This window comes from Dipodomys spectabilis, unplaced genomic scaffold, assembly GCF_019054845.1.
Source record: "Dipodomys spectabilis isolate Male_0828 unplaced genomic scaffold, ASM1905484v1 ptg000225l, whole genome shotgun sequence".
Lineage (NCBI taxonomy): Eukaryota > Metazoa > Chordata > Mammalia > Rodentia > Heteromyidae > Dipodomys > Dipodomys spectabilis.
The window spans coordinates 1,788,598-1,803,190 of NW_024870902.1; the positions used below are offsets into that span (position 1 = coordinate 1,788,598).

At 41.2% G+C, this 14,593-nt stretch overlaps 1 protein-coding gene, 1 long non-coding RNA gene and 1 other non-coding gene across 3 annotated transcripts in view; 1 reads left to right on the forward strand and 2 right to left on the reverse strand.

Annotated features, from left to right (window-relative positions):
• Prss12 (serine protease 12) overlaps positions 1 to 7,601 on the forward strand; it is a 66,009-nt gene extending 58,408 nt beyond the window's left edge. The window contains exons 10-11 of the mRNA XM_042697596.1: positions 4,124 to 4,404; positions 7,288 to 7,601. Of these exons, the coding sequence (XP_042553530.1) occupies positions 4,124 to 4,404; positions 7,288 to 7,601 (595 nt within the window). The remainder of the gene's footprint in view (positions 1 to 4,123; positions 4,405 to 7,287) is intronic.
• A 2,014-nt stretch (positions 7,602 to 9,615) lies between these two features.
• Positions 9,616 to 10,624, reverse strand: LOC122123183. The gene is made up of 3 exons (XR_006150337.1): positions 10,277 to 10,624; positions 9,963 to 10,022; positions 9,616 to 9,821 (listed from the first exon to the last, which is right to left on the reverse strand). It is a non-coding gene; the product is annotated as an uncharacterized LOC122123183 (long non-coding RNA).
• LOC122123203 lies at positions 10,108 to 10,240 on the reverse strand. The gene has a single exon (XR_006150341.1). It is a non-coding gene; the product is annotated as a small nucleolar RNA SNORA24 (small nucleolar RNA).
• Positions 10,625 to 14,593: the final 3,969 nt, after the last annotated feature.

Genomic DNA, 14,593 nt, shown 5'->3' on the forward strand with positions numbered 1-14,593 from the left:
GTTTGAACCAAGGGCCTCAAGCATGCTAAACGAGCAGCCCTACCTCATGAGACACGCCCTCTCTCAAATCACAGTCTTTGTTTTTGAGATAGTGTCTCACACTGCAGAATCTGGCCTTGAATCTATTACAAGGTCCAATCTAACCTTGCACTCTGTCCATGAGACTCTTATCTCCAATAAAACACTAGAAAATCAGAAGTGGTGCTGTGGCTCAAGTGGTAGAGCACTTGCCTTGAGCTGAAGAGCTGAGAGAGAGCGCCCAAGCCAAGTTCAAGCCCAACAACCACAAAAAAGAAAAAAAAAACAAAAAAAATTCTGAGCAAGAAATTCATTCTTTCTAATTGCCCATTTGGATAACACACACTATTTTAGAGGAATGTCCATACCTGACACAAGGACTCCTTTATGTGTGTGTGTGTGTGAAAGAGAGAGAGAGAGAGAAATTCTACTCCAAATTTGGTTTGCTCAAGAATATAACTTTACCTGATTTTTATCTTTTTGACTTTTTGCCTAGGAATGCCATAGCAGCTGGAAATGGTCAAGCGATTAGTGCTTTGGAAAAATCAGGAATGTGTAGATCTTTCTAATTAGAAAGATAAGCCCCAGAGGTAATGAGAACTTACTTTTTAGGAACCCAGTGTATCAGATGGCTGACATAATCCATCATCATCTGTATGATAGAACAAAGCCCTAGAGGACAAGGTCTTTGCTGACATGTACTCTATCCCAGGTCACACTAAAACCACTTCCTGTGTTCACGTTTCTCTGTACAGCTCAATGCAAGATTCTACTGAGGAGGTTACTTCTGCCCCAGCAGCTGGAACTGTTCTCATAAACAACTTTAGTGAACTTCTTTTTGAGTTTCCTCCAGAAAAGAACAGATTCTAGTAATAGCAGATGTGTGTTCAGACAGAACACACACACACACACACACACACACACACACACACACACACACACACACACACACACACACACAAATGACCTTAAAACCTGAACTATTTCTTCAATTTTTATTCTTTTGTTTTGGTTATGGGGCTTGAACTCAGTGCCTGGCTCTTATCTCTGAGCTCTTTCGCTCAGGGCTCGTGCCCTACCATTTTGAGTCCCAGTGACACTTCCTTTTTTTTTTTTTTTTTGAGTGGTTAATTGGAGGTAAGAGTCTCACAGGGACTTTCTGCCCCGGCTGGCTTGGAACTGTGATCCTCAGATCTCAGCCTCCTGAAAAGCTAAGTTTATAAGTGTGAGCCACTGGTGCCTGGCTTGAATTTTTAATGTTTTTTTTTTTTTGGCGGGGGGAGGAACTGTCTTCTCGAACCCTAGAATCCCAGATAAACTGGGACATATAGTTTTACTAAACTGCTGGGTCTCAGCTTCCCTCTTGCTCAAACTTGTCTGAGAATTTCATCCAAGTTTTGTTTGAGGGGGAGTGGAAAGCATTTCAGCAAACAACGGGATGAAGTGTCAGTCAAAATTAGCAATGTTTACTTTAGAAGCATTTTTTAATATAATAAACAGTCTATGGGGCATCAGTGGCTCACCCTTGTAATCCTAGCTTCTTAGGAGGCTGGAAGATCATGGTTCAAAGCCAAGCCTTCGCAGAATCAGTGAGACCAGTAAAAAGCTAGCTTGAAGTGGGTCTCAAGTGGTAGAGTGTCAGCCTAGCAAGCACAAGGTCCTGAGTTTGAACTCAGGACAAAAACAAATCCTAGAAAGATACCCAAAGTTCAACTAAAATACATAGAAATAGACTCTATACATAGAAAAAGAGGCTTCTTTTTATGCTTTCTTGAGAATCTAAGAACCACAGTATATGTATCAAAATCTACTAGCATATTGGGAATTTTGGCCAGAGTTTTATCCCTGAAACTTAAAATGACATCAACTAGGAGAAGTGACTGTAGGAGACGAATTACTGGGAAATGAATCCAGAGTTCTGTAGGCTGCTCTTCAAATCTCAAGTGTGAATCCACTCTCACTAATAGTGGGTTAAAGGAGTTGGGGAGTCCATGCTTAGGTTTACAGGATCTATTTCTTTAAATTAGGACCACTTGAAAAGTGTAGGTACAGCTGGATGCTGGGGACTCATGCCTATAGACTCTTATCTCCAATTAACCACCAGAAAACTGGAAGTGGAGCTATGGTTCAATGTAGTAGAGTACTACCCTTGAGCAAAAGGAGCTCAGGGACAGCACCCAGGCCCTGAGTTCAGGCCCTATGACTGACAGAACAATAAAAATAAAATAAAATAAATAAGTGTAGGTGCTAAGCTTTTCATTTTGACAAGAATGGTGTTTTTTTCCTTCTTATTAAGATAAATGGTTTATTTTCAGTTTATAATCGCTGAAGGCCAGATTGGTAAGCATACTAATTCTAGGGGACACCTGCCTAAAATAGAGTTGATCTCAGAACATATTATATGAACACAATACTGGGTACTTTGATACCTATTCGTAATGTCTTTGGGTGCTTACTCCCCAGTGAGTTGCAGGTATGCAGGGGCAGGAGTCCCATGCCTGCCTTTAAAAGCCAGAATATTCTGTTAATAAGTTAAATTTTTATGATATTTCACAGAAAGTGGAAGTGAGGGTTATTGAAACACTTAATTATTTTTTAGAATCCTAAACTTTTACCTAACAGTTGAAATGGAACCTGAGAACCTCTTCTTTAGGCACAATTATACTAAATTGTTGTGATACTATGCAGAAAGCAGAAGTGAGGGTTGTTTGAAAACTTGATTTTTCATACTTCTAAACTTTTTACTTAATTTTTGAAGTGGAACCTGTAAGAATCTGTTCTTTAGGCACAATTGAAAAGCCTCTGCACTTTAAAGAGAGGTGGTGATTTAAGGTTGAACATGGAGTTTCAAGGTCATAGAATTTATTACAATTATTGGAACAACAGTAAATGGCCATGTAAGTCAGTAATTACAGAAGGTCAGAGACCTACTTAGAACCCTATCTATCAATCAATCTATCAATCTATCTCTACCTATTTATCCATCTTTCTATCTAGCTATGTCTATCTATATATCTATGTATCTATCTATATATCTAGGAGTCTATCTTTTTGTCTATTTTCCTATCTGTCTGTGGAAATGTATTGGGAGAGTCTTTTATGTAGCTCAGGCTACATTGAATTTGGGATCTTCTTCTCTCAAGTATTGTGATTATAAACCTAAGACATTGAGTCTAGCAGGAGGCTAACTTTAAGCTCACATTCAAGTAGAGGTCTTGTAAAGTGTACATGACTCTCAAGTTTTGGTCCCACCGTTAAGGTGAGAGCTGTTACCTATGTGCTTTCCCCTTTAACATTCAGATGCCAGCACCGAGTATGAGAAGAGGTGATAAAACCAGAATCCATTTTGAGCAGGCAAAAGGATGGAGCATTTTGCCAAACTAATTGTGGCCACAGACAGCTGAGCCCAAGGCAGATAAGAAGGGCGGCCATAAGTAGAGGGGTGGAATGGAAAAATCAATGGAGTCAAAGAATTCAAGAGTAATAGAGCTACACAAATACAAGGTGGCAAAGTATGAGGGTTTTGAAATCAAAATTTTGGAAGTGTGAAGTATTTGGTGCTTAGTAGTTGAGATGAGGTAAGGAGGGAGGGAGGGAGGGAGAAAGGGGGGGGGAGGGGGGGGGGAGAATGTGTATATGCTGACCTGAAAACAGGGTTTGCATTTGGTCCATGCTAGGAATGAGAGTAATACTGTCTTTCAGGATTAACTTAAAACCTTGGTTAAAAAAAAAAGAAATGAAAAATGTAGGACAATAATCCTGCCCTATGTTATTTATTCCTGTTCTGATCCTTTTTTATTTTTTTCCCTTTGGAGAATCCGATAGGTTGTTGATCTTTGTTTCCATTTATTTTCCGCATTTGCTCTGCAGAAAATAAAGATTAATTGGTAATCTAGACTTCATAGTGAAATGGAAATAAGAGGTGATTGCAACAGGTTCCCAGGAGACAGTGAGCACTGGGTCAGAGAAAGACAAAGATAGTTTATATTTACCAAGTGTCCAATAAGTTGGAACTGAGCCTTCCATGATCTCTGCTAGCATCCTGGGCTGTCAGTCACCAATTTTCAGTATCTGGAACAAGCTTCTCATCAGCTTTCTCTCTCAGGTATGGTAACAATACCAGGAACTATGCTGTTCGTGTTGGGGATTATCATACTCTGGTGCCAGAGGAATTTGAAGAAGAAATTGGAGTTCAACAGATTGTGATTCACAGGGACTATCGGCCAGATAGCAGTGACTATGACATCGCCCTGGTGAGGTTGCAAGGACCAGAGGAGCAATGTGCCCGACTCAGTAGTCATGTAATGCCAGCTTGTTTACCCCTTCGGAGAGAGAGGCCACACAAAACTGCCTCCAATTGTTATATAACAGGATGGGGAGACACAGGTAATCTAATACAATAGAACAAATGAGCAAAGTTGGGTACCTTTCAGTGTCTGCCATTAGCCAGATTTGGTTGTACAGCAGGTATTGAGATCTTAAATTGTTTCAGGCTTAGATGTTTGGAGATTCTGCCAAGCTTAAATCTAGATTCACATCATGAGCTGATTGTGGGTCCAGCTGCAACATTAGCACCAGCTGAGAGAACCAAACTGCTAGTGGAGAATGTTCTATTAACTTTGAATTCCCTTTTTTATTTTTTATTTTTTTGGAGGTCCGGTTGTGGGGCCTGGACTCTGGGCCTGGGCACTGTCCCTCAGCTCTTCAGCTCAAGGCTAGCGCTCTACCACTTGAGCCACAGTGCCACTTCCGGCTTTTTTCTTTTTGCTTATGTGGTGCTGAGGAATCGAACCCAGGGCCTCAGGCATGCAAGGCAAGCGCTCTACCACTGAGCCACCTTCCCAGCCCAAAGGACTGGGAAAGATTTTTAAGACTACTCCATACCCTTGGATCTGACAGTGTGTATTTTAAACAGTTTTTCCAAGCCTGGTGCCAGTGGCTCATACCTATAATCCTAATGAGATCTGAGGATCATGGTTCAAAGTCAGTCCACATAGCAAAAGACTCAATCCACAGAAATGGACCTGTGGCTCCAACTGGGAGAGCACTAGTCTTAAGCACAAAAGCTCAGGGACAACACCCAGGCCCTGAGTTCAAGTCCCAGGGGAGGCATTCACACATATACACAAACACACACAAAGCTTCTTCGGATGAATTTAATGTAGTTGGCCCTGCAAAGGGCTTTAATATTCTATGATTTGTCTTTTTCCTATAGAGCCCATAATCAAGTTAAAAAAAATTTTTTTTTTGGGTCCGGTCGTGGGGCTTGAACTCTGGGCCTGGGCGCTGTCCCTCAGCTCTTCAGCTCAAGGCTAGCGCTCTACCACTTGAGCCACAGTGCCACTTCTGGCTTTTTTATTTTTGCTTATGTGGTGCTGGGGAATCGAACCCAGGGCCCCAGGCATGCAAGGCAAGCGCTCTACCACTGAGCCACTTTCCCAGCCCCTCAAGTTAAATTTTTATGGAGACTTCCTTAACATAGAACACAGGTGGAGGTTGAAGTGAAACCCACAAAAAGTTTCTCCTTCATCCTCCCTTCCCATTCTTGCAAACCTTAAGCAGAAAGAGTGCTTAGTTTGTTCTTGTTTTTGAATCATCTTGCTGTAGTTAAACCAATTTCTTTTTTCTTTTTTGGGCTTGAATTTAGGGCCAAGTTAAAGGACAGCATGAAAGCTGTTCCTGAGCTTTGTTGCTCAAGGCTAGTGCTCTGCCACTTGAGCCATGTCTGGCTTTTTTGGTGCATAATTGGAGGTAAGAGTCTCAGGACTTTCCTAGCTGTCTTCAGATCTCAGCCTCCCAAGTAGCGAGGGTTATGTGTGAGCATTTTTATCAGGAAGTACTTGCTCAGGTTAGGTGTCAAAGCAGGCTTAGATTTTACCTGGATTAGGTGGACTAAAACTAGATTTAGAGACCTCTGCAGTAGCAAGATGTAGAACATTTATTCTAGATAACAGAATATCAAGAAAACACTGGAAATGATCCTGAGGTAAAGTTCATAAAATCAAAGTATGCCATCTCAAAATACAGTATGTTGGCCCATGTGAAAAATGGATGCTCTCAGAAGCTAGTTTGTTAGAATGATTTTACATGGGAAAATGACACCATATCTGAATATAAAATGACCAAGTAAGTAAATTACAGAATTTTTTAATAGCTTAGTTATCCCGATTTAGTGGAGATTCTAATGGGTTTATATACAAGAAAATGTAATCATGGAGAACATGTCAGTTGTACATTTCATACATGGGAACAAGTAAGTACTGAATGGCTCAGCAATTAAAGTTAGAGAATACTTGCACTTGGTGGTAAAAATGAAGACTATGTCGATACAGCAAAGCAGGGCCAATGCTTGATTTCTGAACCATTTTGTATACTACCACATACCTATTTAGGTATTTATGTATATATGCTTTGCTCATATGTGGGTTTGAACTCAGGGGCCTTGAGCTCACACTTGGCTTTTTTACTCAAGATTGGTGTTCTTCCACTTGAGCAAGGCCTCTACTTCTGGCTCTGGCTCTTTCTGGCTAATTGGAGATTAAGCATCTCAAGGACTTCTAAAATTGTCTTGGCTGGCTTTGAACTGTAATTCTCAGATTTCAGCCTAAGTAGGTAGGATTACAGGCATGAGTCAGGAGAATCATTTATTTTTTTAATCCTGAAATTCAATGTAGTTAGTGTGCTAATTCAAAACCAGCACAAATACACTTCTGGCTTTTTAATATACAAGACAGTAGTAAAATATAATATAAAAAATAATATAAAGACTGTAGTAAAACCTGCAGGAATTGTGCTTTCTGTACCTTTCCTTTTAAGCTCAGAGCCCGCGTTACTCATTATTTCTTGAAAATTTCAATATTGAGAAACAAACTTGTTAACTGTACTCCTAACTACTCAGGGGACTGAGATCTGAGGATCACAGTTCAAAGCTAGCCCAGGCAGAGCTAAGACTCCACTTAACCACCAAAAATCCAAAAATGAAGTTGTGGTCTCAATGGCTAAGTGCCAGCCTTCAGTAAAAAGGCTAAGACAGTGCCCAGGTGGACTACAAGCTCCAGTACTGGCACAAAAAGTCCCTGTAAACTTGTATTCCAACTAGAAGTTCCAACAACAAAAAAATGTAGGTAGCACTACATAGGTCACTTATAGTTTAAACTTATTTGAATTACATGAATGCCGTGATTTCATTTTCACAAATACTAAATGTTTAACTGTTGACATGTTATCATTAGCTGGAAGTTCATCAATTAATTAATTTGGTTTGACTAGGACGAGCCTATTCAAGAACACTCCAACAAGCAGCCATCCCCCTACTTCCCAAGAGATTTTGTGAAGAACGTTATAAGGGCCGGTTTACAAGGAGAATGCTGTGTGCTGGAACCCTCCATGAACACACGAGTGTGGACAGCTGCCAGGGTGACAGTGGAGGACCACTTGTGTGCCAGCGGTCTGGAGACAGCTGGGTTGTGTATGGAGTGACATCTTGGGGATATGGTTGTGGACTTAAGGATTCCCCTGGTGTTTATACCAAAGTCTCAGCCTTTGTACCTTGGATTAAAAGTATCACCACTTTAGCTCCTTGAAACCCGAGGGAGGGGTGGGAATAGAAAGCCATCAGCCTCCACTACTAGCACTAATCTAGAAGTGACAACTACAGGAGACTGAGTTCTGTGTTCCTCCTGCTTTTTGTTGTGGTAAAAGCTATGCAGCACTTGCTGCTTTTGAAAACCTGTGAACTCTTTTGGTTATATACCTCAATACTGGTTGCTTTTAAACTAGCATTGCTAGCTACCAAGTTTACAGGAGAAACAAAATGCTCATTTAAGTCTCATCTCTTCTGCATGCACTTCCCACATTGACTTTGCAGTAACTGTTCTTACTTTAATGCAATATGGTACTTGGATTCATATTTAAGTGTCCACATTTGATAAAAAGTTACCTTAAATTAAGAACGGGATCATTACCTAGTTTGGCTTTTTTTTTTTAAACCGGTGTAACCTCTCTAATGAGGTAATCAAAGGCCTAAAGGGTATTCCATTATACACCTGTAGCAGCAATAATCACTAAGCTACAGGATGTGTTTGTCCCAACATTCCCATAAATGCCTTGTTACTTGCTACTTACTTCCTCCTAGTTAAGTTCCAAATGTATTTTTCAGAAGAGTTAAGCCACTTTGTAATTTGGAGGATTTCCGGTAACATTTACAACCTTCATTATCTAACAGTTTCACGGCCCATGACAAGTGTGCCATCTACTGGAATGTCCCAGCAACTGACTCACAGGTTTTCCCAACACTAACCTTATAAAACCTAACCTGACAAATGTTTCTCCCTTGTATAAATCATAATCTAGAAAAGTCTGTGCAACTTAAGATCAGTAGGATTTTAGAGTTGCCTCATTTCTGACTGAGTAAACTATATGGCTGATGAAAGATGATTCCAAGGCAAAGGACAACCTCCACTTCCAGGCTGCTTTCCTTAGCTTTCACTGAAGGCTTATACTTCACTTATACTTGAGCAAAAGCCCCACTTCTTTTTGGTGGTTAGAGATAAGTATCATTGCACTATGCTCATGGCAACTCCTTTTTAAGCTTAGTATTCTTGACAGAATACCCAAGTGAATTATTGCCATGGGAAGATGAACAGCTAAGTCTACACCATTGACTTTCTTGCTCAGGATGACTTTGTTCCTCAGCTGCTTGGCCCAGACTTCTCAAAGGGGCAAGTCAGCTAGGTGGCTTAATTTTTTCTGCTCCTAACTGTATGGCACAACTTAATACTCTCAAATCATAACCATTATTGCTAATACCATGAAACCTTCGGAAGAATCAGCACTTTGAGTAAGGGTGTAAGTATTCCTTATACTTGGGTGTCTCTACAAAGTAGTTTACCTGACTTTCCCAGTGCATCTAATTACATCCCCTCATTAAATCCTATTTGATAAAGACTGGTGCAAACCTTGAGGTGCTTTATACTTTGCAAATGTGCAAGCCATGTTTCATGTGGAGCATCATGTGTGCTTTCCTGAAAGCCCACCACCTCCATTACTTTCCAGCAGTATTCACACGTGCAACAAACATGCTATCCAGTTGCACAAGGGCTAAAAGTGCAATTTGTACTTTTTACACCATTCTGCAAAATCACTGGCTGCTTTTTAATAACTAAAGTGGTAACAATATCATGAAGTTTTAAGTACAGCAGGCAATGTTTCAAGGCCAGTAAACACGTTTAGAGTCCCTTATCTGGCACAAATGGTCGGTGTGCATGTGTAAATAAATCGCATAACTTCTCAATTTGTGTTGCATCTCTTTTGTTATCGAACACCCTGTTCTCTCCCCCTTAAAATTATACATAACCTCTTCTCAAACTCTATAGTCTTGCAACTCATCAGTCCCTAAACGGAAGTTTACTCTTTTCATGATTTAGTCAAGAAGAAAGCAACGTATCTTTAAACCACTTTATTTATAAAAAAAATTCACGAGGGCTGGGAATGTGGCTCAGTGGAAGAGCTCTTGCCTTGCATACATGAGGCGTTGGATTCGATTCCTCAGCAACACATAAGCAAAAAAAAAAGCGGAAGTGGCGCTGTGGCTCAAGTGGTAGAGCACTCGCCTTGAGCTGAGGGACAGTGCCCAGGTCGAGTTCAGGCCCCATGACCGGACAAAAAAAATAATGCAGGGCTGCATTGAAAATAGTGCTGATACCTTCTAAATTATTCAAAATATCCACTCCCAAGGTTTGAAACTTTGGCGAGCCTTTGGAAGACGCTGTGTATTTCATCCATTATCATTTGGAGTTCTTTGCCTGTAACGAAAAAAAAAACTATTACAGAACGGCTAGCTGTGCACTTGCCCCAGTTATTCCAACTGGCAAGATTATAAAGTGCCAGCGATCTGGCGAATTCTAAAGGCTGCGGATGTTTTCAGATCGACTGAAAATACTCACCGCCAGGCAAACCGTACGCCGTCAGTTTCAGTCACTCTATCAGCCACGAGTTCAGGGCTCCTGGGAAACAAGAACATGGTTTTTAGTAAGGCTTTTTGCCCCAGGAGACCGAGTTTATCTCGCAGGTCTGTAAAATCAATGGGCGCCGTGTTCCTTGTGCAAGTCAGAATCTGATACCAACCGAGATGGTGCCAGCTTTGCCAATCAACAAGGATCATGCTCTTCCATGGCTAGGAAGGGAGCCTGCCACGGCTGCCAGGTCCCATAGATACATGGAGGTTTCAGATGGGGAGACGGCCGAAGGCGGTACTCACCGTCCGCGGCGGGCCTCCGCGAGCTCGGCGCTGGCTCCCGCAGAACGGGCTCACGGCGGGCCCCCGACGGCGTCCCAACTTCCGTCCCGGCCGGCCGTGCCCAGCCTGCCGACCCGTCCCGGCTCGGGCCGAACGGCGCCGGCCTGCGCAGGCCCGTCCCGGGCCCCGGTGCACCCCCGAGTGGGCTCAGCCCTCACGCTGACCGCCATCTCCCACTACGGCAGTACTCCCGGATCTCCTCCACTTCACTGACTCCGCATGAACGTATATTCGGGGACTGGTCGGCTGACCCCAGAGACGAAGACGCGACCTCCCGGGCAAAAAGGGCCAAGGGGGCCGCCGCACGCTCTTTTATAGACTCGATGACAACTTCCGGCGGAAATGCCGCGAACGGCGGGGGCCAAGCACGGTTCTGGCCCGCCTTCCGTCAAGGCCCCGCCTCTTCCGTCGTTCACCCTCCCGCTCTCGCCAATTGCCTTTCTCGTCTCGCGGGGGGGCTTTTTTTCGCGTTTTCTCCGGCTGGAAAGTGGGGCGGGTTACCCGTACCCTGCACGGGGCGCATGCGCCTAGGTGGGGAGCGAGGGTGCTCTCGCGAGATTTGTGGGATGCCGTGGCGGGCGGACGCGGGCCGAGTGCGCTGAGGAGAGCGGAGGTCCGTTTCCTTTTCAGTCGGGTCTTTGACAGCTCGCATGCGACGGTTCACACGCTGAGCCTTTTGGTACGTTCTTATATCAAAGTAAGGCAACATGTTTTGGTCTTTCTGCCATCGGCGTTTCTAGGCCTGTCCCCCGCCCCACCAGGGGCCGCGAAGCGGGGAGCCAGCGGCTAATCATTGGTTTGATCAGTTATCCCGCGGGGGGACTTGAAACTTCCAGCTGTGTACTGAGAGGCTTAGAAAACGCCAGGTCTGGTTATGAGTGCGTTTCACGCTTTGACGCTTCACCCCGCATTTTTAAACTACTTTTTTTTTTTTTTTTTTGCACATTTTTTTTTTTTTTTTTTACAGTGAAATGTTGGCCAATTTTCTGAGTGAACTGAAAAGATCACGGATCAATCAGCCAACGGTGAATATTGAATCAATGGGATTATTGGATGTCATGTTGTTGTGCAATTTTTTTTTTTTTAAAGTACATCTGGATTTGCAATGGAAAGAATGTAGAGCACGTATCTACTTTTAGTGAAGAGACTCAATGTGTAAGCACCAAAAACCACGCCACAGGTTAAGATGATAGATAGAAGCGTTTACATGTTTCTACATCTTGGAAATTAAAAGTCACCACTTTAGACACGCAAACCCATTCCCCCCAAATAAAACAGGTGACTTAAAAATAGCTTCATACAGATTTAGTGGTTTGTTGAGAATTTTGTTTCTAAATCATGTCCACATATTGGGTATCTATGAAAAAAAATCACTGTACAAGTTACTAAGGAAGAGACCTTACTATTTCCTCTAACAATTTTAGCCTTGCTGGTTTGCATCTCATGAGAATGACTGTAAGTTTTATACTCTTAAGAAATAGGGTAAAAAAGCCAAAAGAAATTTTTTTTAACGTCCCTAAATTTGCCTCCTATATGAAACCAGGACAATCATTGCTGTTTAGTTTTCATTTAAGTGATATATTTGGAAAACAAGCTTAAATTGTGTAATGCCCCTTTCATATTCCTGTATATCAATAAGCCTATAAATACATGGAATTCCTTTGCTCTCTCTCTCTCTCTTTTTAAATGAAAATTAATAGTTGGCCGCCAGTGGCTCACCCCTGTAATCCTAGCTACTCAGGACTTTGAGGTCTGAGGATGGAGGTTCAAAACTAACCTGGGCAGGAATCTCTATGAAACTTCAGTTAACCACCAAAAAGCTAAAAAGCTGTGACTCAAATGGTAGAGTGTTAGCCTTGAGCAAAAAAGCTCATGGACAGTCCCCAGTCCCTGATTTCAAACTTTAGGACTTGAAATGTGCGTGTGTGTGTGTGTGTGTGCGTGTGTGTGTGTGTGTGTGTGTGTGCGCACGTGCACACACACACGACAGGTATTTACATCTGCTCAAAAAATAAGTTTAAGGGCTAGCAGCATGACTTCCATTTGCCTAGAAATTCAAGATCATGAGTACAAACCTCATACCATTAAAATTTTTTCTGCTGGGTAGTCTAAACTGTTATTAAAATATTTTAGAGAAAAATGTCAGAAGATCTAGAACACTTTTAACGACTAGTTGAACAAATTACTTAAGTAATTACTAATCATCAGTGATGGAAATGCCAAAAAAAATGTTGACGAGGGTGATAACCTTCCTTGTAATTTTGTTGAATTTGAGAGATCTGGCATGAATTGAGGAATCTACATAACTGGCTGGTATCTGATTTTTATAAGATTAGTCACCAGATAGATAACAACTTAAACCATTTGCAACATTGCCTTATGCCTAGCACAAGCCTTCCAAATATAAAAAGTTCAGTATATGACTATTATTTTATTTTATTTACTGAGTCCTACATAATGTCTCCTGTGGCCCATAACAGCCTAAAACAATTCAGAGGAGGAAAGGGAAATGTAATATTAGCTTCGTGAAGTTAGAGTAGAAATCAATCACACTATTAAACCATACTATGTAATGCTAATGTCAGCAAATGGAATGGAGAAAAAGAAAACAAGGGAGGTAATGAGAAGTGTTTGTGGGGGAGAAGAACTGAACATTTACAAAGTCTGTTTCTGGTTTTAGAAAATGACAGTCTTACCGAGAATATGTTATTAGGTGAAAGACTTGAAAATGAGGGAGAAGACATGCAGATATCTAGAATATACTCAGCATCTAGTATTAGTTCCTTAGTGGGGCCATATTGGGTATGGTAGGTTACAGATTCCTTGTGGTTCCCACCTCATTAATTCATTTGATAACCATTTGATTGCATAGAGACAAAATGTTGCTTTTGAAATTAGCCTAACAGATTGACTTCTAGCTGGGTGCTGGTGGCTTATGCCTATAATTCTAGCTACTCAGAATGTTGAATTCTGAGGATCATGGTTGGAAACCAGCCTGGGTGGGAAAGTCTGTCAATAGACTCATCAATTAAATACCTGAAAACTGGAAGTGGAACTGTGGCTCAAAGTGGTACAGAGTTAGCCTTAAGCAAAAAAGCTAAACGACAGCGTCCAGGCTCTGAGTTTAGCTCCATGACTGAAAAAAAAAAAGAGACTCTGTATTGCCCTTTTGGATTGATTAAATTGATGAAATAAGTTAGGGAGGCCCCATTGTCCAGAAGAGATGATAGCCTTTGGCCAACATCTACTAAGGGACAGAGACTATCAGACCAGTAGACCATAAATGAATCCTGTTCACACTCTTATGAATGAACTTAGAAATTGATCTTTAGCCATTTCAGCCCTGAGGTGATTACAGCAGCAACCATAGGTAGTATAGTTGCTTGTTGCTGTGAGGCCTAGCCATACATTGATTAGTGACCTACTGGAAGACATATTTATAGAAAACCATAGATTCTATAAAAATCTTATCTGAACTGATAAATGAATTCAGCAATGTTATAGAATTCAGTGTAAGAAATTAGTAGTTTCTGTTTGCCAATAGTGAGCAATCTGAAAAAAAAATCAAGACTTTCACATTTTTAATACCTATAAAATTCCTTAAGAATAAAATTTACCAAAAAATTAAAAGATATCTACAATGAGAATTAAAAAAAAAAAAACAACACTGACAAAAAAATTGAAGAGAACAGAGAAAGGAGGAAGGAGAAGAGTGTCCATGTTCATGGACTGGAAGAATAAGTATTTGTTTAAATGCCCATACCCAAATGATTTATTCGGTCCCTATCAAAAATCCAACAACAGTCACCATAGAATTAGGATTAAGAATCCCAAAGTTTGCGTGGAACTACAAAAGATTGTATAGTCCAAACTATTCTGAGTAAAAATAAAGCAGGAGTCATTTTATTACCTGAGTTCAAAATATGCTACAAAGCTACAGTAATCACAATAGTATGATATTAACATAAAAGGAAAAAAAACCCAGACATATAGAGGTGGTGAGATTTATTGGAATGCATTGTTAACATGTATGGAGATGTAACAGTGAAATATTCCCTACTACTATGAGATGATAATTATAACTACAGCTGTGATTACTAGAGGCCATACTGTCGTAGAGAGGAAAGGGAGATAAGGAGAGGTTGTATAATGGGCACAAAATTACAGAGAAAATAGGATGAGTAAGTTCTAGAGTTTTAAAACACAGTGAGAGTAATTGCTGTTAATAATTTGCTATTTCAAAAATAGCAAGAAGAGTCTTAGTTTTCCTAACACAAA